This window comes from Microtus oregoni, unplaced genomic scaffold (assembly GCF_018167655.1).
Source record: "Microtus oregoni isolate MIOR12 unplaced genomic scaffold, Mior012 000081F_ref0000091, whole genome shotgun sequence".
Lineage (NCBI taxonomy): Eukaryota > Metazoa > Chordata > Mammalia > Rodentia > Cricetidae > Microtus > Microtus oregoni.
This window is the reverse complement of record NW_024544541.1, coordinates 23,756-51,621: the sequence shown is the minus strand read 5'-3', so window position 1 is coordinate 51,621 and position 27,866 is coordinate 23,756. Positions and strand designations below refer to the sequence as shown.

General features: G+C 54.8%; 3 protein-coding genes across 5 annotated transcripts; 1 reads left to right on the top strand and 2 right to left on the bottom strand.

The window, feature by feature from the left end:
* Positions 1-14: 14 nt before the first annotated feature.
* On the top strand, positions 15-9,245 carry LOC121441806 (kelch-like protein 21). The gene is made up of 4 exons (XM_041643121.1): positions 15-1,490; positions 3,805-4,210; positions 5,839-5,911; positions 6,786-9,245. Exons 1-4 carry the CDS (start codon positions 470-472, stop codon positions 7,077-7,079), a joined length of 1,794 nt encoding a protein of 597 aa, XP_041499055.1. The 5' UTR covers positions 15-469; the 3' UTR covers positions 7,080-9,245.
* A 2,339-nt stretch (positions 9,246-11,584) lies between these two features.
* Positions 11,585-18,430, bottom strand: LOC121441798 (telomere zinc finger-associated protein). The gene is made up of 11 exons (XM_041643106.1): positions 18,346-18,430; positions 17,202-17,882; positions 16,590-16,825; positions 14,512-14,623; positions 13,847-13,939; positions 13,452-13,538; positions 13,202-13,356; positions 12,681-12,817; positions 12,446-12,610; positions 11,989-12,077; positions 11,585-11,914 (listed from the first exon to the last, which is right to left on the bottom strand). Exons 2-11 carry the CDS (start codon positions 17,877-17,879, stop codon positions 11,618-11,620), a joined length of 2,049 nt encoding a protein of 682 aa, XP_041499040.1. The 5' UTR covers positions 17,880-17,882; positions 18,346-18,430; the 3' UTR covers positions 11,585-11,617.
* Positions 18,431-18,853: 423 nt separating this feature from the next.
* Positions 18,854-27,614, bottom strand: LOC121441725 (taste receptor type 1 member 1-like). 3 transcript variants are annotated; one of them, XM_041642970.1, is made up of 6 exons: positions 26,817-27,614; positions 24,020-24,326; positions 21,569-22,330; positions 20,946-21,158; positions 20,554-20,674; positions 18,854-19,830 (listed from the first exon to the last, which is right to left on the bottom strand). In XM_041642970.1, the coding sequence occupies exons 1-6, from the start codon at positions 27,101-27,103 to the stop codon at positions 18,899-18,901; spliced, it is 2,622 nt and encodes an 873-aa protein (XP_041498904.1). In that variant the 5' UTR covers positions 27,104-27,614; the 3' UTR covers positions 18,854-18,898. The 3 variants fall into 3 exon arrangements, with proteins under 3 accessions (XP_041498904.1, XP_041498905.1, XP_041498906.1); XM_041642971.1 differs by having other exon boundaries at positions 22,079-22,330; XM_041642972.1 differs by lacking the exon at positions 21,569-22,330.
* Positions 27,615-27,866: the final 252 nt, after the last annotated feature.

Here is a 27,866-nt window from a genome sequence, read left to right as displayed (position 1 = left end):
ACTACTTTTGAAATCTGACGGGGGGCATAAGTAACTACCCCGGAGCCAACGGAACTGAAAACAGGATCATCCTACCCAGATGTCCTGAGGTTCCCAGGAGCGCAACAGGGAATCTGGAACCAAAGGAGTGATTGTGGATTCGGGAGCCAAGCTCGCCTCTCCGGGCCTAACTCTGCAAACCGCTGGGCTGGACGGTGGTTAGCACACCTGGGAGCCCGCACTTGTCACCCGCCGTTGCCAGCTAAGCGTCCGCGGAGGCGGTTGAAAGTCCCGGAAGGGCAGAAAGGGAGCCGGCGTAGGCGGCCGTGACTCAACCAGCCAGCAGCGCTGGGGATAAAAGGGTTAAGTGGGCGTGGTCCGTGGTGTTCCGCCCCGGCAGACCCCGCCCACGGAGGCCGCGGCTGGCGTGCATATTTATAGAGGCGGTGCCCGGGGAGCCAGGGCGTCCCTGTGCCCGCAGTCCCGCGTCATGGAGCGGCCGGCGCCCTTGGCCGTGCTGCCCTTCTCCGATCCCGCGCACGCCCTGAGCCTGCTGCGCGGCTTGAGTCAACTACGCGCCGAGCGCAAGTTCCTGGACGTGACCCTGGAGGCGGCGGGCGGCCGCGACTTCCCCGCGCACCGCGCCGTGCTAGCGGCCGCTAGTCCCTACTTCCGCGCCATGTTCGCGGGGCAGCTGCGCGAGAGCCGCGCCGAGCGCGTGCGCCTGCACGGGGTGCCGCCCGATATGCTGCAGCTGCTCCTGGACTTCAGCTACACCGGCAGAGTGGCCGTGAGCGGCGACAACGCCGAGCCGCTACTGCGCGCCGCGGACCTGCTGCAGTTCCCCGCCGTGAAGGAAGCGTGCGGCGCCTTCCTGCAGCAGCAGCTCGACCTGGCCAACTGCCTGGACATGCAGGACTTTGCCGAGGCCTTCAGCTGCTCGGGGCTGGCTAGCGCGGCGCAGCGCTTTATCCTGCGCCACGTGGGCGAGCTGGGCGCCGAGCAGTTGGAGAGGCTGCCGCTGGCCCGCCTGCTGCGCTACCTGCGCGACGACGGGCTGTGCGTGCCCAAGGAGGAGGCGGCCTACCAGCTGGCACTGCGCTGGGTCCGCGCCGACCCGCCGCGCCGCGCGGCGCACTGGCCGCAGCTGCTGGAGGCCGTGCGCCTTCCCTTCGTGCGCCGCTTCTACCTGCTGGCACACGTGGAGGCCGAGCCGCTGGTGGCGCGCTGCCCGCCTTGCCTGCGCCTGCTGCGCGAGGCCCGCGACTTCCAGGCGGCACGCTACGACCGACACGACCGCGGGCCCTGCCCCCGCATGCGTCCGCGCCCGTCCACCGGCCTAGCGGAGATCCTGGTGCTGGTGGGAGGTTGCGACCAGGACTGCGATGAGTTGGTCACCGTCGACTGCTACAATCCGCAGACAGGCCAGTGGCGCTACCTGGCCGAGTTCCCCGACCACTTAGGCGGGGGCTACAGCATCGTGGCGCTGGGCAATGACATCTACGTGACGGGTGAGTGCGCTGGGGGCTTTCCAAGTGAAACACTCAGGACCTGAATCTTAGAGCTCGACCTAGCCCTTGGCAGGGACTGCGCTAGTTTTTCCATTTGTTTTCAAGCTATAAGAGCCCCCTGTGCTAGCAGAGACTTAACTGCTTTGTGGGTCTCCGTGCCTTACGTGGTACAGCCTGCCTTGCTTAGCCAACTCCTTGCCCCGGAGGTGCCTCCCCCTTTTGGGTTAGAAGAGACAGGGCATTGGCCTGGCACAATGGCTGCTTTCTTTTAATCCCCAAGGAATGCGGGGACAGGCTGCAGGCTGGCGCCTGGTGAGACATCTCACCCTCCCCAAAGCTGGGACTTTTCTCCCTCCCTGCTAAGCCACAGGGGCCTCCTGACTCAGTGGCTTTGTCACCAGTGACAAGGTCTCTTAGAGCCTGCACCTCGGCGATGCACTGTGGATCACATGGTGTTTAGGCTGCTCTAGTCTACGACTGTAAACATGGTCACATGTCGAGCGGTTTTCTTCCAGTTACTTGGCTGAAACCCCAAAACACTGCCGAGTCACTGTAGGCGGGCCCCAGCCTGCCCCTGTGCAGGGCTTCTCCCACGTTTTTCACCAAGGATGAATCCCGATGATCAAACTGAAGGGGAGGCTAGCTACCTCCTTCTCCGGGCCAGCGGGGATGGCCTCTGGAACTGCTATATAAGGAAAGACCACTGGGACCTATGTCCCTTATCATATCAGGCTGGCAGGCACGCGGCTGGGCTGTCACAGGGGCTCAGCTCCACATTCCACAGAAAGCCCACTTCGATATTCCGGTGGTGTGCTTGTGGGTCTCAGGGACAGCCTCCGCTTTCCCAACTGGTCTCTGGATCCAGCCCTCCTTAACAACCCCTGACCCTGCTCTGCTGGGCTCCGCCCTTACCACCCTACCCCCATCTCTGAAGTCTGGCTGGTGATTTTGAACAGAGAACGGCCAGACTCGCCCTTGAATAATTAGTGTCACAGCTGAACAGCTAATGGGGTGGAGGCAGGTGGCTCCGCCATTCCCTTCAGCTGCTGGTGGGGGATTTTCCTGAGGGGCCAGGAAGCTGCTTCAGCTGCTTCAGAGCGTCCCTGTGAAAGTCCCACAGTTTGTATAACATTCCTCAGACTCTTCCCTCAAAAGCTCTGGGCTGAGACAGAATGTCTCGGCCCTGTTCACGGCACCAGCCGGAAAGCCAGGGGCAGAGCCCCAAGATTCCTGGAGTCTCCTCATACCCTGAGCATTTATGTCTTAGATTTCCTTTATACAATTACTGTCTTTTGTTGACACACAAAATCTGTGTAGCTTGATAAGAGTTTGAATGAAGCATGTTTCTGTACTCTCCACTACAGTCAAAGCTAGAACCCCAGAGGTGTATGACGGTGTGGTTTGTGGCGTTAGGTCTCTTGGGTAACAGTGTGGGTTTCTTCTCATGTTCTGACACAGTCTTGGTTTCAAAGTGTCCAGGATGTCTAGGATTTGGTGGCCAAATCCCACGTTTAGTGTCTATCCAGAAGAGCTGCCCAGCCCCGAGATTGAATGGTCTGAGATAGTTACGTGTGATGGTGCGGCCGAGGGTAGTTTTGTTTGAGTCTTTTGTTTGTTTGTTTTGTTTTTTGAGACAGGGTTTCTCTGTGTATCCCTGTCCGTCCTGGACCAGGCTGGTCTTGACCTCAGAGACTGACCTGTCTCTCTGCCTCCCTCCTGAGTGCTAGGAGTAAAGGTACACATCTCGTCCCAGCTCTATTTTACTCTTTAAAGTATGAGTGTTTTGCCGGCATGTAGTCTGCACCATCTTCTTTTTTTTTTTTTTTTTTGGTTTTTCGAGACAGGGTTTCTCTGTGGTTTTGGAGCCTGTCCTGGAACTAGCTCTTGTAGACCAGTCTGGTCTCGAACTCACAGAGATCTGCCTGCCTCTGTCCCCCAAGTGCTGGGACTAAAGGCGTGTGCCACCACTGCCCGGCTGCTAAGTGCTGGGATTACAGGTGTGTTGCTCTCTGGAGAGCAAACCCAGGGTTCATGCATGCTATGGTAAGCACTCCACCAGCTTAGCTGTATCCCCAGTCTAGGACAGTTGGAAGCGGCATCTTTTGGCTTTGATTTGACAGCAGTTAGGGGGCCTTGTGCCCTGCCTCAGTGACAGTGACCGCTTGGCAAGGCCGGAAGAAGACAAATGTATTTTGGGTGAAGGGAATCAGGCTAATTCCTTTGCAGGGAGAGGCCTACCCGGAAGTCCGAGAAGACACAGGTGGGTGACTCACTGCACGTGGGTTGAGCATCTGCCCTTTGTGTGCCCTGACAGGCGGGTCTGATGGCTCCCGGCTCTATGACTGCGTGTGGCGATACAACTCAAGTGTGAACGAGTGGACAGAGGTGGCACCCATGCTCAAGGCCCGAGAGTACCACAGCTCTTCTGTTCTGGACGGGCTACTGTATGTGGTGGCAGCCGACAGCACAGAGCGCTATGACCATGCCACCGACTCCTGGGAGGCTCTGCAGCCTATGACCTACCCCATGGACAACTGCTCCACCACCGCCTGCCGAGGCCGGCTGTACGCCATCGGCTCCCTGGCGGGCAAGGAGACCATGGTGATACAATGCTATGACCCGGACACTGACCTGTGGTCACTGGTGGACTGTGGCCAGCTTCCACCTTGGTCCTTTGCGCCCAAGACTGTGACCCTGAATGGTCTCATGTACTTTGTCAGGTGAGCCCCCGGGTACACTGTTTCCGGCTCAGCATCCCTGCTGCCCATTTTATAGGTGAGGAAAAGCTGGGATCGGAGGCTGAGGCTTGTCCCACCCCTTAGACCGTTTCTGTGGCCTTCTAGGTTTTCTTAATCAAGCTGCCTCAAGGATAGTGGAGTCTTCGAAGTATCTAGCTAAGCAGCCCATAGGCTACCATGCATCCACCAGGACATGTACAGCATGCATGTTTCTAAGTGAGATAGAGATAGATGTCTCAGCTGTACCCTAGCCTGGTCACCTGAGTTTTTTTGTTTTGTTTTGTTTTCTTTTTCTTTTTTCTCTGAGACAGGGTTTCTCTGTAGTTTGGAACCTGTTCTGGAACTCGCTCTATAGACCAGGTTGGCCTCAAACTCACAGAAGATCCGTCCGCCTCTGCCTCCCAAGTGCTGGCATTAAGGCGTGCGCCGCCCCCACCTGGTGGTCCCATGGTTTTGATGACCTATCTGGTCACAGCCAAATGTGCCTTAGATGGCTACTGAACATTTGGGAGGGTAACTGGATTCCCTGTGTGTAGTGTGTGTGCACATACATGCGTGTGTGCATAGTCAGTGCTTCCCCCTCCCCCGGCTGGAGTCTGCCTGAAGCTGTGGGGCTGCGAGGAAGGGAATGACAATCCCTCTGTCTCCTCTGTCCTCGACTTTGATCTGGGAGCCCAAAGGTATGTGTGCCCTGAGCCTGCATTTTCCCTGACTGAGTAGCAGTGACCTTTGCCTGCCCTGCCCCCAAAATAGGAGGCCACCGCTCTTCAGGGTGAGCTCTGAGGAGCCTGAAGGGGACCCAAGTGTCATTGTCATCTAAGAGGTGGAGGGGCCTGGAGTCTTTAAATGCCAGGACCTGAGGGTCTGCTCTGAAAATGTCCTGGAACCTTCCTCAGCCTGGGTCCTGTCCTGTTATAAAACTACCTGGTCCTTCCCTAGGTTCCCCTGCCCCCCCGCTTCAAGAAGGAGGAGGGGCTAGCTATAAATACAACTGTGAAGAGTGCCAGGTCTTTGCTTCAGCCCCTCTAGTGGCTGCTGGCCCAGTACCTTTGAGAACGCCCTCCCTGTCCTAAGGTCCCAGGGCAGGATCCTGGCACCTGCTGACTCCTTCTGGAGGACAGTAGTCAGTTTTGATTGCTAACCCTCCAGGTGGATGTGGGAGGGGTTTGCCCAGCCTGCGGTTTGCTTGTGTGCCATCCACACAGGAAGCTACTTCAGCCCCACCTAAATGCCTGGATATCCGTGACCAATAAAGGGAGCTGCCATCCTGAGCCTCCTGCTGTTGATTTCCAGAAGGGGGGGGGGGGGAGCAAAGGTGTTGACTCTGCCTGGGAAGTAGCAGCCTTGAAGAGAGGATCCAGGGAGCCCTGTCCAGCCCAGCCCCTTCCAACTGTGGCTCTTTGGTCTCTGCTGGAAAGAAGACAGAGAGTGTAGGGATAACCCAGTGGGTTCAAAGCCAGTCTAGGCTACCAACCAAGACTTTGTTCAAAAATATACATACAGGTCCCCAGAAGAGTCAGCTGCTTTGAGGACCTTCTGGCCGGCCCTTCACACCCAAGGTGCCTCTGCTTTTGTCTGACTGACTGTCTTTGCCTCCCTTCCCTCCACAGGGACGACTCTGCCGAGGTGGATGTATACAACCCCTCCAAGAATGAATGGGACAAGATCCCGTCTATGAATCAGGTAAATTTGCAGGCGTGCCAGCGTTTGTGAGTGCAGGCTGGCCCTGCTTTTGCAACTGGACTGTCATTAAGACAGAGTGCTTGGGAGACAGTCATGGTGGGTGGGGCCTGTAAGGGAAGCGGGTGTTACCCTCATTGCGTTTGGAACTTGGCCGGTACCAGATGTTAAATAGGATCTCAAGACCAGACTAGTGGTCACTCACCCTCACTATGCGCCAGCACCATCGAGCAGAAGAGGGAGAGGAATCTCAAGAAGTTTTCTACAGAGAGGCAGCAAGGGCAGAGGCCCCAGGGCTGGCGTGTTTGTGTGAACGCTAGCAGCCATTGTGGCTTGAGGGAATGGGGTCAGACAGGTCCGGGAACTATCCACCCCAGCTACTTCCTGAGGAGTTGACCCGGAGAATACATTTATGGGACACATATAGTACGTGTGCCATGAACTCAGCACCCCCGCTGCAGACCTCATCTATCTGGTCAGGGTCTCCTATCTCCGATGGTATGGTGGCTCTTGGGAGACTTTGCCCTATCTGACCAGGTTCCGTTCCTAGCTGTCACTGATGGCTGTCCCAGCATACTGTCTCCTATCTGTAAGATAGAACGGATGAGCCTGCCCTAAGGGGCTGAGGCAGGGATGCTGGGTGTGGCCCACACCTGGAGACCATGCTGACCACATAAGGAGCCCCAATTTCCTGGTTGGAAAACAGGAAGGCATTGGCTTATGCTGTCTGCACTCCCTGGAAGGCTGGCTGAGGATGGTTCTTAGTGCTGGGGCTATGATGTGCTGGGCTGTTCCCTGGAAGTTACTAGAGCAATCAGGGAGGGACGTCTGCCCTGCCTCAGTTGCCTGCCTCTCACTCCTCTGCCTTGACCTGCAGGTACATGTTGGGGGCAGCCTGGCCGTCCTGGGAGGCAAGCTCTATGTCTCTGGGGGATATGACAATACATTTGAACTCTCGGACGTGGTGGAGGCCTATGACCCAGAGACCCGGGCATGGAGTGTGGTGGGGCGGCTTCCGGAGCCCACCTTCTGGCATGGTAGCGTGAGCATCTTCCGTCAGTTCATGCCACAGACACCAGCAGGGGGCCGTGGCTTTGAGCTGAATAGTGGCAGCAGTGACATGGATGCAGGCCGCCACAGGCTGCCTCAGAACCCTGACGAGCTGCACTAGCCCAGGCCTGGCCCAAGGGAGGGCCTTTTCACAAGGGGCCTGGCACCTGCAGAGGAGCGGCCTCTCCTTTTTGCACATGAACCGGAGCAGTGGCTCCTGGCTGCTGAATGAGCCCTAGAGGTATCGTGTGACGGTTCCTATACACTCGGAGCCTGTGTCACAGCTTCTCGGGGCTGAAGCTGATGGTGACCTGTGTGTGTGGTCAAGAACCAGGGGCTGCTCCACCATCCTGTATCTCTGCCTTCCAGAAGTTACCTCCAGCTTGTAGTATCCAACTCACCGTGCAGTGTGCCTCTCCTTGCTGCCTCTTCCCGGGCCTGCTTGACCCCAGGGCAGAAGGCAAGGGTCCCTATGACAGAGTGGCCTGGCCTGGAACACTGGAGACCCAGGAAGACAAAGGCTACAACAGAGAGCTAAACTCCACCTCTAGCGCCAAGGCTCCCGGCAGCCAGGTCCAAGGAGCATCAGTTCACCTAGCTTTGTATGTCTCTTAGGCCTCACCAGACAGCAGGGTAGGCTTTCAGGAGTTGAGGACTGACTGAGCTGGGGGATTAAACCACAGTGTGAGCTTGAAGGGGTCTGTTTCCATAGTTCATGCCCTCGCCTGGCCAGGAGGCCCTCCCTGGGGCTCTGTCCCAAGCCTGCAGGGGCAAGGCTAGAGGAAAAGACCGTGCCTCCTCGAGAATCTCACTGATACTTGGCCGAACGGACAGATGCCGGGCCTGGGAGCGACGACTCCTGCTTCAAAAGGAAGCCAAGCGGGGCGGCCCCAGCACTTGGTTCTAGGTTTGAAATGCTTGCGGTTTGAACTTGAAAAGAAGTAGAGGGGTTGGGAGAAGAGACAAGTGGCCCTGTCTGACTTGAAGATGTACAGGTCACCATTGTTAGACTTTTCCTGCCATCGTGCGGGAGACAGGATGTCTGAGAGCTCAGGCCCAGGTGCACGAGTAGCGAGACACCTGAGTCACAGCTCAGGGACCCCTGGGTTTCTTCCTGACCTTGAGTGGTTTCGTGGGTTTGGGGGCTGGGACCATTCAAGGTACCCAGTGGCTTCTCTGCTCGAGTCTGTCATGTTTCTTTGTGGAGAAGAGGGCGTTAGGACTGTCACGTTAGAGACAAAGCCAAGGTTCAGGGTGCGCTGGTGAACTTGGCTGACGGATGAGGCTCCAGGAATGGAGTGTCCCCATCACACACCACAGCCATCTTCTTGGCCAGGTGGCAGAAGAGGCTGCCTTAATTTCCCAGGCACCTGCCTTCTTCCTGTTTTGTTTGAAATCTGTTTCTAAAATGCTCTCCCGGGCGCCTGACCCTGGGGAAGATTGTGCCAGCCCAGGCCCACTGATGCCCTAGGGCTCCTGTAGGGTGTGCGGCTGTGCTTTCTGTCCTCTGGTGCTGTCAGCCCAGCCCTCTAGTGCCTCTCCTTCCTCTTGGCCTAGTAAACTCTTTCCGTGAGCCTTAAGAGCTGTCACCCAGAGGTGTTGATACTCCATGAGGTGCCTTGGCATGGCAGGGTGGAATCTTGTGTATCGGGAACTAAGCTCAGTGCTGGGGAAAGTAGCCTGGCCACCACTGTCAGGTCCTTTGGGGGACAGGCTAGGGGCTTCCCAGGGGAAGAGCTGCACTGCCGCACTCTCCTGTGACTGCAGTGGCTCCTGCCTTATCGTGCACCCTTGCACAGGGCCCCTCTGCCCACCTCCAGAGATACTCAGGTTTGCACATCACGACCCACGTCTGGGTAGGCACTCACTGTGGTCCTCCCACTGGGAGTCCAGGACAGTCCCTCCCTCAGCTTCACCTTTGCCACGGGCTCTGGGCTGTAACCCATCATTTGACACATGTCTACACACTAACAGGGATGAAAGCTGGGCTACCTGGGTATGGGATTGTCCCTGTCACATGTATAAAGCTTTTATATGTCAGGATAAAATTAAGTTATGAAAAGTTCTGTGCCTGGTATTTGCTGATCTATAAGGTATTTCTTATATTTATGACTTCAGAGACTTGTGTAATAATGAAGGTCACCTTCCTTAGGTGACTAGCATTCAGTCACACCAGTGGCTGGGGCAGATTTGTATATTTATTTCTGTCTACTCTCTAGGCTTCTGTGTCCAGCATTCTAAGGTTTTAGGATGCTCCCCTATTTTTTGAAATAAAATGTTTCCTACATGCTGGGTGTCATGGCTTTCATCTCTTTGTTTTTCCAGACATGGTTGCACCATGCATCCCTGGGTGTCCTGGAGCTCATGCTGGAAACTAGGATGGCTTTGAACTCCCAGAGATCACCTGCCCCCTAAATGCTGGGATTAAAGGTGTGCGCCACCACCTCCCAGCTGGCCTTCATCTTCTTGCTGCTTTGTCTTCTGGGAATCCTTGTGTGCAGAGGCCAACACTGGTGGTGGGAGGTAGATCTAAATAGAGCGAATGCAGATACAGGAGGTAGGATTGGAGTCCAGCATCACAGAGCAGAGAGAATGCAGGTACAGGAGGTAGGATTGGAGTCCAGCATCACAGAGCAGAGAGAATGCAGATACAGAAGGGCGGAGTCCAGCATCACAGAGCCTCTAGTCCTTTCTCTCCTCAAGGTGAAATACACATATGATGTAGTACAAAGGTAGGCTCCTACCCACAATGAGATGGACCTTGAACCTAGGTTACCTTTAGAACATTGGTTCTCAACCTGAGCGTCACGACCCCCAAAGTCATCAGAAAACAGGTATTTGCATCACAATATTTATTATGTATACAATATTCTGTGTGTATACCTCCAGGCCAGAAGAGGGCACCAGACCTCATTACAGATGATTGTGAGCCACCATGTGGTTGCTGGGAATTGAACTCAGGACCTTTGGGAGAGCAGGCAATGCTCTTAACCACTGAGCCATCTCTCCAGCCCTTTTTGTTGTTTTATTTCTTTTTCTGAAACAGGGTTTCTCTGTAGCTTTGGAGCCTGTCCTGAAACTCACTCTGTAGACCAGGCTTGGCCTCCAACTCACAGAGATCCATCTGTCTCGGCCTCCAGAGTGCTGGGATTAAAGGCATGCACCACCACTGCCCTGCTAGTGAAGTTAATTTTATGGTTGGGGTTACCACAACATGAGTAACTATGAGTAACTATTGAAGGGTGGCAGCATTAGGAAGGTTGAGAATCACAACTTTGGAGGGTTGAGACACACACACACACACACACTAGCCTGTAATCTCCTCCCCCAGAGCCTATCCAAATCCAGGGGAGGCCAATGCCTGGCTGGAAAAGAAACAGGCTAGGATCCCTGAGGACAGATTGAGGAATGAATGAATGCTTTACCACTAAGCCACCCCCCAACTGTGGCCTTGAGTAGCTTCAGAACAGATCTGAAGCTGTTTATGGCCTATACTGGCAAACCTGGGGTGCACGATTCCCTCAGCTGCTAATGGCCAGGGAACCAAAGGGAGTCGGGTTTGTTAGTTGTGAGGGAACCCCATCTTCCTAGCCTCCCAACAGCAGGGAAATTAGGACATGTAATGACAGGAAGAGTATGGCATCTCATGGAACAAGATTAGGCAAAGCCGAGCCCTGGATGGGGTGGGATGTTTCAGTGTGTCGTATTTGTTCGACACGCCTATCAAGGTCTATGCCTCCTCTAACCAGGAAGTACTGGTGACAGCCTCAATCAACACTGTGGCAAAGATGACATCAAACCATTTCCCCAGCTAGGTCATAGAAAGGTCTTGTACTTCTGACTGGGGGTACTTACCTAGAGCTTGGGTACCATGCTGAGGAAGCCCCAGCAGCTTCCAGAAGGAACCCAGGCCCCTGAGCTTGTGTGCTAACAGGCCAGGCAGGCATGAGAAAGCCCCCAATAATTTGGCCAAGGTTTCCCACCCAGTGAGTTTTCTCAGTACCTGTCTGAGAAGCATGAGCATGCACCAGCCAGTGGGAACATGTGGATGAAGCAGGAAGTCTCACGGGCTCTTTGGGAGACAAAGGAGTTAAGAAATTTGAAGGTGCATCTGCGGCATCCATGACCTACAGCACCATGCTCTGGAAGGGGCGGGATCCATGCCCCTTCCCATTCAAGGTCTGGACCAAAATAGGACCCTTCCAAGGGTGGGTTCCTCTGGGCATACAGCCAGTCAAGGCCAGCTTCTTAGCTGTCCCTGGCCATGTTCAGCTTCATTGAACTGACTTAACTCTGGCCAATGAAGCCATGACCATGGGCCCTGGCTACTGTGCCAACTTCCAAGTGACCCATGGCTGGCCTCACAATATGCTAAGTCGGGATTCTACCCATTGGCGTGCAGCAGTGAGGGACAGGAGCTATATAGCAAGTGGATGCCACCTCCATTCCCGCCAAGTTCCTCAGCTTGGCTGAGGTTCCCAGAGCTGGGGAAGCAGCTGCGCCCAGGTGCCCACTGGATGGGTACCATGAGGGACGGCTGGGAGGAAGCCCTTCAGTTTGGTCTGGGCCCGTAGTTGCAGAAGATCAAGCAACAGACCACCGAACAGGTGAATCCAAAGTCACGTATTTATTGGTAGATGGGGCTAACTGGGCAGTGGTCTATGTATCACAGCCCTCGGGGACAGCAGCTGTGATGATGAGTGAAGGCTCCAGGACACCGGGGCTGGCAAAGCTCTCCTCTGCACACAGTCTCTGGCTAGGGAGCTGGGCGGCAAGGCCACCCTGGGTCAGGGACTCCACAATGACCTCTGCAGAGCCCATCTCCAGGTCTGTAGGTGGCTGGAGAGCCACCACCACCATCTTCTCGTCCTCGATGACTAGGTTGCGGAGCTTGCGCTGCCGTGGATTGTAGTTTTCCACTCTGTCGTGGATCTCCATGTGCCTCCGCAGGTGAGCCTGCGGGGAGGGGACGCTTAGAGGCGAGGGGGGAGACAGAGCGGAGCAGGGGCAGGAGACCCGGCCCGGCCTACCTGCCGAGTGAACTTGTAGCCACACTCCGTGCACTCGAACTTCCTCACGCCCTTGTGTCGTCTGACGTGCACTCGTAGCTGTTCCACGGCTGCAGGAGGAAGGGGGCCACTGGCATTAGGAGCAGGGAACACGGCAGGGACAGGACTGAGATGGGAGACAAGGCGTCCCAGGGCCTAAGGCACAGGAGGCGGCCCTTGGCAGGGTCTCCCCCACTCCAGGCTCTACAGCACCACACTGAGGCCACCATTGCCCTGGTCCAGGGCGCCCTGCCCCCACCTCCGCCGTCACAGCCAGTCCACTCTCATGTCTCCTAGCACATGGAAGACAGAACTCTGCTGGCTGGAAGGTTCTAAAGAGCACTGGGAAGCCACTGTTCCCTTGATCTCTGTAGACCCTCAAACTCAGGTAGGCAGGAAATGGAAACCAGGCCCTCTCTCCCACAGCTTGCCCACTTGCCTTTGAAGGTCTTGCCACAGATCTGGCAGAAGTGAGGCCTGCCCTCCTGGTGACGACTGGCCACATGCCTCAGAAGGGGCCCCTTCTCAGTGAAGCGCTGTTCACAAAATTCACAGCTGAAAGGCCTCTCCCCGGTGTGGGTACGGTTGTGCTTGTCCAGACTGGCTGTGGGGGACAAAGTAGAGCTCAGTTGCTGGCTTGAGCCCCAGGGAAGGAGGGGATGGACCTGCCTCACCTTGGGTACGGAAGGTCTTGCCGCAGAGGTGACACTGAAAAGGCTTCTCGCCTGTGTGTGTGCGGAGGTGCATGTTGAGATTGGCCTTCTGGGTGAACGCATGGCTGCAGAACTCGCAGACATAAGGCCTTTCATTCCTGTGTGGATGGGGACACAATGCAGAGGCCATCACTGGGGGAAGCCATCCCCTTTCAGTCATCCGTTAGGGCTGGAATAGGGCTGGAACATGCTAAGCAAGTAGGACTTGGGTGGTTCCAGGCAAAGGACACCACCACCTTCGCCAGAAGCACAGGAGAATCCAGGAGTCAGGAAGGTAAGGGACAGAAGTGCCTCAGCCTGAGCCCTCCCCACTGGCCTAACAAATCTGCCTGCCTCTCACCCAGCCCCAGAAGGCTGCAGGTGCTAGACTCCGGAGGGGAATGCTCATCCCCATGTGTGCAGGTGCTAGACTCCAGAGGGGAACTCTCATCCCCATGAGTGTGTGTGGGCCCGCACTCGGGGAGGAGGGAGGAGGCTCACACCTGTGCTTGGCCTTGATGTGCATCTGCAGCCCATTGCGGCTCGAGGCCCGGTGCCCACACTCCTCACACACAAACAGCTTTTCCCCACGGTGCTTAAAAGCCTCGTGTAGTTGGAGTTCCGTCCTAGACAGGAAGCACTTGGCACAAGTGGGACACTGCAGGTGGGAGACAGACAGAGGGAGCAGTGCCAGGTAAGGACAGGGTGGGCCGTCCAGGAGCCACGGGTGCCCCAGCCCTGCCTGGCACTTACTGCGTGGGGCTTAGGGGCTCCGTGCAGCTTGATCATGTGGCTCTGCAAGTCCTTCTTCTGCATGAACTGCTGGGAGCAGGAGGAACACTGAAAACACAGGCCTAGTCAGCACCAGCACAGCCGCGCCATCAGCCCTGCCACCAGTTCATGGTGAAGGAGCGCTAACCCAGATCTGCTGAAGCCTGGCTCCCAAGACGGGGCAATGCTCAGCCATCCATGTCGTGCCCAGAGGAACACTGAGCCAGTAGGGCTACAGACAGTGGCCCTATCTATATATAGTAGTGTCACTGGGTGGGCAAGGAAGGCAGGCTTCAAGGGAGAGGTGCCAGGTACCACCCCAGGCAAAGGGGTCCACATCCCCATCCCACCCGTGACCTGGGGACCAGCTGACCTACCTTGTAGGGCATTTCCCCAGTGTGTGACACCATGTGCACCCGCAGCTCCATCCTCCGGCGGAATGTCTCCTGGCACACGGAGCATGTGAAGACCTGGCAGTGTGAAGGGCAAGCAGGGCCAGCATCAGGGAGGGCCTCTGCCGGCGACGGCAGCCTCTGCAGGGGCTTCCACACGCTGCTGGGAAGTGTCTGCCTGGGGCAGGGGATGCTGGGGTAGGAGAGGGCAACATGTAACCTGCCTGCCTACATCACAGGGCACTGCACACTACCACACGCCAGGCCCTGCTCAGCTCCAGACAGGCTAGAGACAGGCCCAGCTGCTAATGACCAGTCTCTGGGAAGAGAAAGATGGGGTTTAGCCAGATACTACCCACTTGGGGCAAGAGGACAGGCAAGGTGGCCCTTCCCAGCGGCCATCCCCACAAACACTTTGCTCCAAGCCTAGGATGGAGCTAACTCAAAGTATCCCTGTAGTGCTTATCCCTCTGAACTTGAACCCTCTGAACAAGTGTCCCCTCTTGTACTATGATGTGGATGTGGTGACATCCAAGGCCCCTGCAGCTCTTATTTTATAATCCTGTAGTTTCCTGGGGGTCCTTCCCAGATGGCAGGAAGACAGGCCACCGGGCTGCTGCCCACAAATACTTGGACCAATTCCCAAGTACCTGTTCTGAGCGGTTCATGCAATTCCGGGCTTCGTGTTCCAAAAGGTTCTCTTTGCGAAAGTAACACTTCCCACATTTGGGGCACTCGAAGGGCTTCTCCCCAGTGTGCTTCCTGCCGAGAAGAGAGGCTGCAGTGGTGTGGGGGCTAAGAGGCTTTCCCACTTCTCTGGTACTCGGGACCCCTCCCTCTCCTACTCGGACCTACGCTTTGGTACACAGGAAGGGGTGTCCTGAGGCCAGTCAGGGCTCACCATGTAGGCTCAGTGACACCCAGGTTGGACATGCAGGGGCAAGACTAGAAATCCCCTCCAGTGTAGAGACCCTCAGGAAGGGAAGACATAGTAGCCACAGGTCCAAGTGGCCCCATCCTAGAGGGACAGCTGGGAGCCAGGAGCCAGTCTCGCTAAATGGCTGAGTTAGAGCTGACTGGCACAGCCTGGTTATGTAGCCTCCTTTCTGTGGGCTCCACTTTGAACCCCATGGTAGACGGGTGAAATGGCTCAGTGGACAAAAGCACTTGGCTGCCAAGCCAGAGGACCCACGTGGTGAGAGAACATCTACTCCTCAAGGTATCCTCTGGCTTCTGCACCCCCACGAGTAAATAAAATGTAAACGCCACCACCAGATCTGCTCTCTTCATCTCCCTGACGTCACAAGGATGGCTGCAGCAGCTCATGGGGTCCCCACCATCTCACCAGCAGGTTCCATTAAGTTCAGAAGTCTTTGAAGATAAGGCAGCCCTCATCACCTCTTGGCTCACAGTCCTCCAGTGCTTCCTATTTCATACTGAGAGGGCCCGGAGCCCAGGAGGATATGGGAGGTCTGAGTGAACTAGCCAGGCTTGCTCCAAGCTCAAGACATTATTGCTAGCTCTGTTCCCAACAGCTTGGTTTTCTCAGTCAACGGCTTCCTTACCTTCTAGCTTAGGTGGGCGACAGAAGCCTGTAAGGTAATCCCAGCTACTTGGCTTGGATATTTTTTCCCCAGCACTGGGGATTGAACCCAGGGCCTCAAGTGTTATGCAAACACATGAAGACTGAGCTATACTCCCAGCTCACTCACAGCTACTCCAAGCTGAGGCACAAGGATCACTAACTCCAGCCACCCTCAGTAATTTAGATAAGGCCTGTCTACTGAAAAAGGGCTAGGGCTGTAGTTGAGTAGTAAAGGCCCTGAGGGGTCAAACCCTAGCACTGAAGGTCACGCCAAAGCAAAGGATGGAAAATGGGCCCTAAGCCCACTCCAGGTGAGCACCAGCAGCTTCCCAGAGTATCACACCGACAACACGTGGCTCAGCACAACCTGGCTCGGTACCAGCCTAGCACAGTCGCATGGCTACTGAGAACCTGAGATGACTTGTGTTTGTGGCACTCACTTTTAAGTAATTTTAACTTAAAACAAGCCAGGTGTGGGACACAGGTCTTTGATCCCAACACTCTGGAGGCAGAAGCAGGCAAATCTCTGTGTTCCTGGCCAGTCTGGTCTACATACTGAGTTAGAGGCTATATAGAGAGTCCCCGATTGATTTTTTAAACAAAAACAGTCCTAGGACTAGGTATGATGGAGTATGCCTTTAACACCAGCACTCGGGAGGCAAAGACTGGTAATCTCTGAGTTCAAGGCCTGCTTGGTCTATGTAAATTTACATAGTAAAGTCTTTCTCTTTTTAACTCCACAGTTCTACGTGGGTTCGAGCTGGACAAATGGTCCTTTATACTTCTTACTTCCAGAGCTAATATCCCCAGAAACACAGGCGGCTTCAGTCCTGGGGATTAGCCTCTTGTCAAAGCCTACACTGCCAGACTTCAGACCACCCTACAGTCAAACCCCCACTCCAGCTCAGGAAGGAGCCAGATTTGTCTCACGTGGGCAGAAGTCACAGTAGTAGAACCTACTGTTTAGGATCCACAAACTCACGATCCACAGGAAGACAGGGAGGGCGGAGAGGCACGCCAACCAGGCACTGCGTGGGCCTAACACAGAGCCCTCCAGCCCCCACAGAGCCCAGAGGAGGAGACTACAGGACCTCAACACAGAAGGGCGCATGGGAAAAGAAACTAGAAAAACAGAGCAGTTACCTGTTGTGGACTTTTAGGTAGTATTTGCTGAGGAACTTTTTATGGCACGTGGGACATTCGACCGGCACGGCTGCACCTTTCCTGCTCTCAGTGGGCTCGGTTGCTAGGGAACCCGCACTCAGGGCTGGCTCCTCAGCGCAGGGCTTTCGGATGACTTTTGACTTCCTCCTGGTCAGCACAGTCTCAGGCTCAGAAACAGAATCGCCGTCATCCTCAACTTGAACCACCACTTCCCACTAAAGTAAGAGGGGGCAGCAGGAGGGGCAGGTCACCAAAGTACCAGCAGTAGCTTCAGGGACCCAGCTTGAATTCCAACCCAAGCCCTATCTCTCATGGTCCCCTTTCTGCAGGGGTCCAGGGAAGACCACAGGTAAATCCTGGCCTCGGAGGAAAGGGGCTCTGTTTCCAGGGAGCTGGCCAGGTTTCTCTACCCTCAGGGAACACTTGTACCCCTGATGCTCACTCCACCCCCAGGAAGCTGACAACCATGGCTAAGTGTAGCTCGCAGAAAGGTCACCTGAGGCCACTGGCCTCCCATGTTTAACTCCAGAAGCGTCCATCTGTACCCTCTAGCTTGCCCCCTCCCCAGTTCTTGCATCCTGATAGCAGTACCTCATTGCTCTCGCCCTGCAGCGGGGCACCTCCAGCCTCAAAGGGCCTTGGAGGCTCTTTGCAGTCCTCAGACTCTTTGTCCTCTGAGAGAGGAGGCTTCACAGCCTGCCTGCCTTTCCCGCAGAGGAAGGAGGGGCTGCTCTGTGCAGGGGAGTTGAGCTGGGGCTGCTGACTGTCTCTGGACTCCTGATCCCTAGGGGCCAAGCTCAGAGTCCTGAAAACTTCCTCCTCGTCCAAGTCTGCTGGCTCCTTGAGGTGGCTTTTCACATCCTGGGAGGCAGGTGGTCCCAGTCCGCTCTGGACACTTGGTGCCTGTCCCCCTGAGGTCCTGGGCTGGAAGCTCTGACACAGCTCCACAGCCTCTGGCACCCGCAATTCCTTGGCTGCCAAGAGCACCTGATCCCTGTTCCCTGAGGTGAGGGCGAGGTGACCAGTGTAGAAGAAGTCCAGCAGGAGACCAAAAATCTCAGCGAAGCCTGCAGGAAGGACGACGCTGCCTCCTGAGCCATCCCCATAGATCCTCTGGAAGAAATGGCTGCAACAGGCCAGGACACTCCAGTGTGCCTTGAACACCAGGCCCCCCACATCCAGCGTGGCGTCGCAATATTGGCCCTTCTCCCGCTGCTTGTTGAGTTCCTGCAGAACCCTCACGCTGTGCTGTACGAAGGAACTGTCCATAATCTGGAAAGGAAGGCAAACAGGACACTCTGGCCAGCCCGATCGAGAAAGACCTTACAGTGGCGTGAGTTGGACCCTTTAACAGCCACCTGCTTCGGGATGAAGGCTTGGGTCAAGCTTAGACGTTTGCACGCGGAGCACAGCCAGAGCGGAGTGACAGCCTCTCAGGGGCAGGGAGTGGCATGGGTTGGCAGGGAGAAAGCAGAGTGGGAGCACATGGTGCAGGACAGGACAGGGGTAGGGTGCAAGTGAAAAAATAAAAAAAATGCAAATTTGGGGATAGACAAGCGTGAACCCGAACTGATCCGCCGCGAACCCGAGGCACAGCCAGTAGGGCAAGGCCGGCGGCTGCGCACAGGTGACCCAAGCCCACGCCGCGCCTGCAGCTCCCGAGCGGAAAGCGGCCGCCACACTCTGGTCAGCGCCCGGGGCGGCTCGCCGCCACCCTCTCCCGCGCCCTCCTCACCCGGCCGGTCCTCCCGGCTCACACCGGCCTCACTGCTCCAGGATAGACCACTTCCACCGCCCACAAGACTTAACTACTGCCCGGCCCCCTGCGCGGAGACGCCGCCGTCGCCACGCCGGATGTGACGTTGGGGCGCGCGGACCAGAACCGGACGCCTTGGAGGCGTGGCGCTCTTGTATTCCCCGCCCCGAGGGCGGAGCCCCAGATGAAGACCAATGGGCCGATGAGGGGGCGGGGCCATACTTGCATCCGGCCGCGCTGGGTTTCGTTCCCGGAGTCGCCTAGCAACGTCGAGTTGGGCGCTAGGCTCCAGATCCAGCTAACTGATGTGCGGTCCCAAGCTCCCCCCACCCACCCCCTGGAACGGAAGCGCAACTAGGACTCCACGAACAACGATTCACATCTTTATTAGGCTGGATTCTTCTGTGTGCTTATACATTGCAAGCCATGGCTGAGCTCTCCCAGACACCTCAGGCCCTCCGCCCCCACTGGATCTGCCACCCTCAAGACACGAGAGGCTTCCGGTCTGCCCCGCCCCTACAGTCCCCGCGCGTCAGGTAGAGCCACTGCGCCTCGTGTAGTCTAGAATGGAGGCCTGAAAGTGTTCCGTATTGTTGAGGTCTGGACGGCAGAGAATCACATAGCACTTGGGGAGGAAGTAACCGCTGAAGCCGCCGCTCAGAGTGGTCAGCCCCGCCGTCACATAGGCCGCGGACAAGTTGCTGCCCTGGTAAATACTGGACATGGTGAAGAAGGTGATCCAGGATATGAAGTTGAGGAGCAGGCTGAAGGTGACACATTTGGCTTCGTTATAGTTCTCTGGCAGTTCCTTACCCAGGTAGCTGCAGGCAAAGGTGCTGATGGAGAGAAGGATATTGTGGGTGAACGCCAGCAGGAAGCCCACAGAGTTGACCTCTGTGCACTCAAGAATTATCAGATGGGGGAAGCGCTGGTATTCCCTGGTGGGCAGTGGGGTCCACAGTGCAAGCCACATGAGACAGATGAGCAAGTGGACCGTGGAGCTGAGAGCGACGAATAGACTGGCACCATGGTTTTGGGCCCAAGTGTGGTAGAACATGGGGACCTTGGTGGAAAACTTGAAGATGATGACCAGTTGGAAGGAGCGGATTGTCAGGCAGGAGAGGAAGACCGCAAAACCAAGAGAAAAGAGGGGCCGACACAGTAAGCAGGTGGGCACCGTGGGCTCCCCAAAGAAGCCATAGAGGCTGCAACTCCCTGCAGCCAGGGCACCCAGCATGAAGAAGCACATCCTGCCTCCGGCTGACCTCACAACAGGCGTATGAAGATGCCTTACAAACAGGCCGGTGGTCCCAACCACCAGCAGCAGCAGTAGTGTGTTAGCTGTGAGCAGCACCACAGAGACAGGATCGTGCCAAGTCAAGAATTCCACAGTACGTGAGAAGCAAGTCGTGCTTCCCACAGGTGCCCACTCTTCTTTTCCACACGGCTGGCAGATCTGAAGATCTGAAAGAAAGAGCAAGGTTCCTGAGAGTCAGGTGAGCAGAAGGAAGGGGAGGCGTGGGAAGGAAGGTCCAGGTCCTTGCGAGAGCTGCATCTTGGCAGGCAGGTTTTGGAGCCACAGGAGAAGGGAGCCTATAGAACAGCCTCAGGCTAAGCACATCCTCAAAAGGTCCGTACTTTACATGGCTCAGGATTTCAAAGGGGGGTTGCAAACCTGGAGAACTTTATGATTTGGTCTGAGCGAAGAGCTTTAAAGATATCTTTGCCTCTCCCTTCGGCATTTCCGCCAACCAGATCCACCTGCTGAGCATCTACTCTGAGGTACCTGACTCTCCCGTCACCACAGAGATAGTGAAAGGAAAGAATGTGTCCCCCTGTTGTCTAAGCTCTAAGCTGAGTCCATAGCTCCCTACTGTGCTCTCTGCCCTCCACCGTGAGTCACTGAATGGAGCACACTGACTTCCTTCTGCCACAGACGAGCCTGTGTCTACCATTAACCCAACCATTCGGGTGCTGACTCCCTGGAAGCACAAGGAAGGGGCTTCATAGAAACAGAACAGCACGAAGGATAAAGAGGTTGCTTCTAGGACCAAATTCATCTGTGGAAGCTGACAGAGGACACACGGAGGCCTGACATTTCCAGGTGGTGTCCCAGGTGAACAATCAGAACTCAGCCTGGCAGGTTCTGGGGCCCTTGTGTGCTGGACCCCTCACCCGCTCACTCACCACTTTTGTTGAGGAAGGTCCCAGCCTCACAGGGCATGCACTCAAAGCAACAATGGTGGGAGCCCACAACCACTCTGTGGTGCCCTTCGAGGCAGTCTCTGGTGCACACAGACGCAGGAACCTGTAAGAAGCCACAGTGGTTTGCAGTCAAATACAGGAGCCGCAGTCCAGGAGCAGCTCACACGCAGCACAGAAACGAGATCTCCGCACCTCTGCCCTCCAGGTTCAGGTGCAGAGCAGAGTTCTGGGAGCGTCTGTTCCTGGCAGGTCTGAGCAGAACTCAGGTGGCCTGACATCTGGCATCTCCTTCCTGTTCTGGGTAGGTATCAATCCCCCTCCCCCCACTCCTGGTAACAAAGCTGTCACCTGGTGACTGACCATGTCCCCGTTACCTGATTGTTCTTCCCATGCCACCGGATTTTTGTCTTATTTATATCTAGCTGAACTGGAGACAATGTGGCAGAGCCAATGACCTCGAAGGTCCATTCAGGCCCATTCCAGTCCCAGGCGATGATGTCGTAGTCATCTAGAGGATCCCCGATGTCATCGAATGCCACCGTGTGCTTATGTAGAAGGAAATTCACCTTGCGGATCTGCTGCAGGAGCTGGGACAGACAGACGTCATGAAGCCAAGCTACTATAGAACACACAAATTCAGGCAACCCAGGAAGCAGGCAGGAGCTCTCTTGTGCTTGTCCTGAGTGGTTCCAACCCACCCATAAGGCCTGGTTCCTTCCTCAGCAATCTGTTCCCACTTCTAGGAATCCCCTTGGTCCCTGCCCAGCCTCCTGAGAGACCTCTAATAAAGGACTCTTTTGCAGACATTGTTGGCCTTTGATATCTGGGGCACGGTGGGTGGGAGAAGACAAGGCTCAGAGAGGAGAACTGATCTAAGAGAACAGAGACTCTCCTCACAGTGAACAGAGATTCACTGTCTCCCCAGATAGTCCATGTACCCACACTGCCAGGGCTGAATGGTCTCCTGGATGCAGACACCCTGGCTGGAATCTCTTACCTGCCAGGGGTAGACTGGACCCCTGGAACAGGTCTCCGAGGTACATCCCAGGAGCTGGTGGAGACCATGGGCCACAGCATACACAGCCTGGTACACATTATAGGCAGCACTCATGGAGAAGGCTCCAAGCATGGGCATGTTATGTGTCGTGAAGGCATGGCACTCTTGGCACAGCTGGTTAGTGCTGCACCGGGATCCCTTTGGACAAGACCTGGGGTCACCCTTTACTGCCCTGATGTAAGCCTCTTCAAACTCCTTCAAGCCAGGGACAAGTCTCTGCTGGATGGCCACACCCAGCACTGTCCCAATGCCCTGGATCCCAGGCACACTGGTGATGTACGTAGAGATGGCCCAGTCTTCTGAGGCAATCCACACCTTGCCAGTCAGGTTGGCCAGCACCACTGACCTGAAGAACACTCCAGCCAGGTGCCGGCTAGAGAAAACCACGACCACAGTGGTCCTGGCTTGAGCTAGCTGCTGCATCATCTGCTGCATTCTCGGGTCACCCACCTGGGCAGAAGAGGGCACGATATCCTTGAAGGCAATGCAGATGCCCTGTGGGGTGGCCAGTTCCTCCAGCGCCCGCACGCCCAGCTGCCCATAATCACCATAGCTGCCGATGAGTGAGATCCAGACCCACCCAAAGCTCTGCAGCAGCAGCATCATGACCTTCACCTGATGCTTGTCGCTGGGGATCGTGCGAAGAAAGGATGGGTACTGGCGCTTTGAGCTGAGCATCACACTGCTGGCCTCGTAGCTGATCTGGGGGAGGGGTTCCATTCAGTGATGCCAGCAACATCAACCTCCTCATAGCCCCCACCCAAACCAAGAGAACAGGCTCCTCTGGGGAGTTCCAGGAGGTATGGGAATCTGCTTATAGATCAAGTGAAAGGGCCATGTCATTTAAACATGCAACAAACCATGCTTCCTTGGCATCAGTGGGACAAAGTAGGAGACCTGAACTCTCAAACTGAAGGGGTCACTTCTGTCCTGTACACTGTGGAGACCTACCAAGGTCCCCCTGAGAAATGACATGTTCAGACTCAAGTTTGAGGAGTATATCTCTAACTGAAGTGAAAAGGCTGGAAAGGCTCAAGACTAGAGCAGGGGCTGATGGGATCATCTATGTGAAAGACAGTGGTGCTCTGTAAAAGGCGAAAGATTTAACCAGGTGTGGCTGGTAACCCCAGCAGTTAGGAGGTGGGAGGATCAAGAGTTTAAAGCTATCCTAGACTCTAACACCAGAACAGGGCCAACCTGGGCTACAGGAGACCCTGTCTCAAAAAGGCAAAAGAAAAAGATGACAGATAGGTTCTGAAGGGAAACTAGACTTTAATGGTGATGGTCTGAAAACTGTTAGGAAAAAGCTAGGTGGGTCTTGTAGGCCAATCGTGAGGCTGCAATGGAGAGTGAGTTCCTCACAGAGCCTCTGAGGGGGGAAGCTGGGTGAGGAAGGCATGCACCAAAGTCAGGATGCATGGTCTCCATGGCCTGGAACAGGAGGAAAGAGGAGACCAGGGAAATACCAGCTGCCTCAGAGGCAGGAGGCAAAAGGACTCTCTCCAGAGAGAGGAGCTGAAAGTAAAGAGAGTAGGGGTATAAATGTCAAGGATAGTGCCGTACAGCCCAGGTCAGATAGGCTACAAAGAAGCCACGTAGGGTAGGAACTGAAAAGTGCTCTTTGAGTTTGGAACTGTAGAAGGTATTCCTACAGCTAGACCAAGTGCGGATAGAACCCGAGACTGAGGCACAAACGGGCAGGTGAAACAAGCTAGACCCTCAGATAGCTCTAGGAAGGTCAGCCAGCGGCAACGGCAAGGGGCAGGAAGAACCAGGCACAGGAGGACAGGGGAGAGGGATCCCTCTAGACAGACTGCTGAGGACAGCAACGGCCAGGCACGGGGCAGTCCAGGACCACCACTGAACAGCAAGGAAGAAAGGCGGCCAGCGGGTGATGCAGTATCTGGGTGGGAAAGGCTTTTGGGATAGCAAAGGCAGTGGAGTCTTTGGATGAAGAGAAGGCAGAGAGTGAGCAGCTGGGTAGCTACTCTTTCAAAAGGACAGGGAGTTGGCTGTGGTGGCCCACACCTTTAATCTCAGCACTCGGAAGCAGAGGCAGGGGGATCTCTATGAGCTCAAGGCCAGCCTGGTCTACAGAGTGAGTTCCAGGGCAGCCGGTGCTTACATAGTGAGACCCTGTGTCAAACCAACCAAACAAAAATCAAAAGGTCAGGGTTTCCCCATGATGGCTGAGGCAGGAAGGCTGGAAGCAGCTCGGGGACAGACAGGCAGGAAGACTGGGTAGTAGCCAGGGCAACAGAATGCCTGCGGCTTGACTAGAGAGGACTGCCCAGAGATCCAGGGCCTGGGCAGGCTAGCCTCAGGGAGGCCGTAGCTCCCATGGCCCTCCACCCTAGACTCGTAGATTGGGATCCCCAGGGCTTGGCTTACCAGGGGCATCAGAAAGGGGCCCAGCAAGGCAGCAGCAGTGATGGCGTGGTCAGTGTTGTCAGGCCCGATAAGTGCTACCACCTTGGAGGAATAGTTGTGAAGGTCTCTCTGCAGTGCTATGTGGTCAGTCTCCTGCTGGGCGAGCACCCTCAGTAAGGCGTACACATTGGCTGACTCTGAACACACATCATACAGCTCATACCCCAGGGAGACGTTAGGAAGCAAGACTGTGGAGTTGTTTATCTCCTCGATGCCGAACCGCATGGCCTGAAAGAGGTGGTAGCCGTGGCCATTGAAGCTGTCAGGCCTGCAGGGAAAACCCAGGGAGGACTGAGAAGGTTGAAGGCCCGCCCCCACAGCCACTACCACCATCTCCTACATCCCAGGGTCAATGCCAGCCTGAACACCCCCACTCAGCTTCTCAGAAATGAGATATCACACACTGCTCAGTGCAGGGTCTTTCTTGTATGTACAAAGTTTTCTGCTCTCATCGGAATGCGATGGTTTAATAAAGGAAAGCGAAGACCTTTCCTCCGTGGCCACGGCATTCTGTAGCACACAAGTATCAGAGCGGCATCTCTTTCGGCTGATTATCCAGGAATGCTTGCTCACCTAAGTACCTGTCTGAGCGGCTGACTCAAGGGTCTAATAAACTGTTCAATGACTTTTGGCTTAATGTTTGGATAGAATTTCCAATAACTTCAGAAATGGTCCTAAGCATACTTTTGCTACTTATACTATATATCTGAAGTAGTGTTCTCAACACTCAACGTATCAAATTGAAAGGAAAAAAAAATCTGTGTCCAGACATGCCATATATTCAGCTGAGATTGTTTGTTTTTTGAGACAGGGTTTCTCTGTAACTTTAGCTGACCAGGCTGGCCTTGAACTCACAGAGATCCACCTGCCTCTGTCTCCCAAGTGCTGGGATGAAAGGCATGGGCCACCATGCTCAAATATATACCTATACTAAAGTCATGTTAAAAATTCTCAGGAGGGGCAGGGGAGATGGTTCACAGTTAAGAGAAGTGACTGCTCTCACACAGGTTTGGGACGCTCAGTTCCCAGCACCCACATGGCAGCTCACAACCATCTGTAACCCCAGTGCAGGGGCTCTGATGACCTCTTTTGGCCTCTGTGGGCACCAGGCATACATGTGGTACCCAGACATATTTGTAAGCAAAATACCAACATACATTAAAAAATAGTCAGATGGTGGTGGTACATGCTTTTAATCCCAGCACTTGGAAGGCAGAGGCAGGTGGTTCTCTGAGTTTGAGGCCAGCCTGGTCTACAGAGTGAGTTCCAAGACAGCCAAGGCTCAAAAAACCAATAAACAAATAAATAATAAATAATAAAAAAAATCAATCTTTAAAAACATTTTCCAGGTAAAAATTGGCATGAATGCAAAAACTTAAGAAGCCCTACCCTAAAGAAACAGGGTTAACACATATGCACACACACACACACACACTCCAGCACAGACAAGCGTACACACAGGGAGGTCCACATTAAGGAACTGGCTTACATGACTGTACAAGTTACTCAGTTCAGAGCTGTAGAGCTCGACAGTAGGCTAGACAGTCAGCTGAACTGAGGGCAGGTGGGGACAGTAGTCCTGAATCTGAGGGCCGAGTCTCTTTACTCAGAGTCTCTCTTCTCTCTGAGGCCTTAAAGGGATTGTGTGAGGCCCACTTACTGTTGATGGACAGCCTGTTTTATTCAGTCTATCAATTTAAATCTTAATCACATCACAAACAGACTTTTCCAGCAACATCTAGACTGATATTTGAGCCAACAACTCTAGACACCATCTCTTGGACAAACAAAATGTAAAATTACCTCACACCTGCCTTACAGGGTTCAACCTAGGCTGAGTTTTCTCTGCTCTGGCCACTGTTCTCCACAGAGCATGACGCTGAAGACATGACACGCAACCCTGCTGCACAACCACTCTCCAAGCCTCTGCCTTCTGGAAGATGCCCGCTCCCTGCTTCTGTCACTCCTGTCCCCCGCGTGGACAGAGAGTCCTTCAGTTTTATAAAGCCAGTTTTCTTGTGTCGTCAAACCTGTCTTCCAAGTCCAAGTTTCTCCTTCCCAGCCTCCTGTTGGGAGCTCTTTGGCCTAGTACTCACAGGCCAGGGCTTCCAGAACCTTACTTGCTTCCTGGCCAACAGTCAGGTAGTTCCTGTGTGTAGAGTATCTCACAACCTGTCGGCCTGTCGTGAGAACACTCTAGACTTCCCAACAGGGGACTTGCACAGACTAAGAGCAGCCATCTTTAAGAAGATACCCGTGGGGAATCCCAAGTGCCAGCTTCAGAAAAGCCGGGGGGACTTAGAGTTATAACACGCTCTAACAGCAAAAATGAAAGAACATATCACAGTACAAATAACACATTGCGATATAAATAAATAGGTAGTATCCTAAAGTAGAAACGGATGGGCTGTTCAGCTATCAGCCAGACTTCAGTCCTTACAGATCAGAGGGGAAGGACGGGCCAGAGGTGAGAGGAGGAGCCTCTGTGTTCCACTGTGAACCCCTCTCTTTCTCCTTCCCTCTCAGACAGGGTTTCTAGCCTAGGCTGGCCTTGAACTCACAATGTAACTGCACAAAGACAGCTGGCTTGAACTTCTGATCCTTCCAGTACCAGGGATTGTAGGTAGAATGTGCACAAGCCATCCCATGTGGTACTGGAGATTAAACCCAGAGCCTCGTGTACTCTAGACAAGCTCCAAACCGATTGAACCACAGCCCCAGCCCACCGAGTGACAGCTCTGGCGGCCCCTTCACTCACCTGTCACAACGTGTCACCTGGGGTTGGTTTCTCACCTGCAGATAGTCTGCATGGAGACCGAACAGGCCTGCAAGGAGGTAATCTCCTGGGAGGCTGAAGCTCGGCGAGGACTCTGTCTTGTAGCAGCTGAAAGCCCAGCAATACGCAATGTGGAGCTTCAGGCTGAGCAGGTAAGCTGCCCAGAAAAACATGCTGGCCAGATGCCCCTTCACCCAGCATGGCTGAGCACACCTCGGACAAGGCTGGCTTCTTAAATACAATGAGTGACAACTGCCCGGACGCTTCATAGCTTCGTGCCCCTGGAAGGGGTGGGACGAGTCCCGTTGTAGAAAGACGGCTGGTCTTCCGGGCTGTGGTCTCTCTCAGGAACTGGGCAGGGTCAGGGAATGCATGCAAACAAGGTGGCCCCCTGAGACCCCTCCTCTGGACGGTTGTGGTTTCTGTCCTTGCTTGGGTGCTTTTGGCTTCACCTGGCTAGGGAAGGGAGCCCTGATGGTTTTCCGGGAGGACACTCGGGCACTGAAGGTCAGGGTTGCTCTCAGGGAACTGATGGCTTTTTCTTTTTCTTTTTTTCTTTTTGTTTGTTTTTGTTTTTGAGGCAGTCTCTTGTTCTCTTGTCCAGGCTGGCTTTGAACTCCTGGGCTGAAGCCACCTTCCTACCTCTGTCTCAGGGAAGTAACTGACAGATAGTACTGCTGGCTGTTAGACTCTCCTGAGAGTTACAGGAGTTAGTAAACCTCATTTAGTAAACCTGAGACTAGGCTCCGAGTGCTCACCTGCTGGCCCTAGTATTCAGACTTTCAAAATGTATTTAATCATCATGGTTTAACCTTGTCCTCCAGGATTGCTCCCATCGGCCAAAAGTCAAATGTATGCAAACCCAGCATTATACAAATGGACCAAATTTGTTTTAAAATGCCAACCCTGTTTTTATTTATTTTTTTCTGCAGGAAGAAAAGAAATCCCAGGTGGATTTCCTGAGAGGTGGCCTTGTGGTTAAATCTAGGGGCTTCGACTCCCACTCTTCAGCCAGCCAGGGTGGGGTTTTGC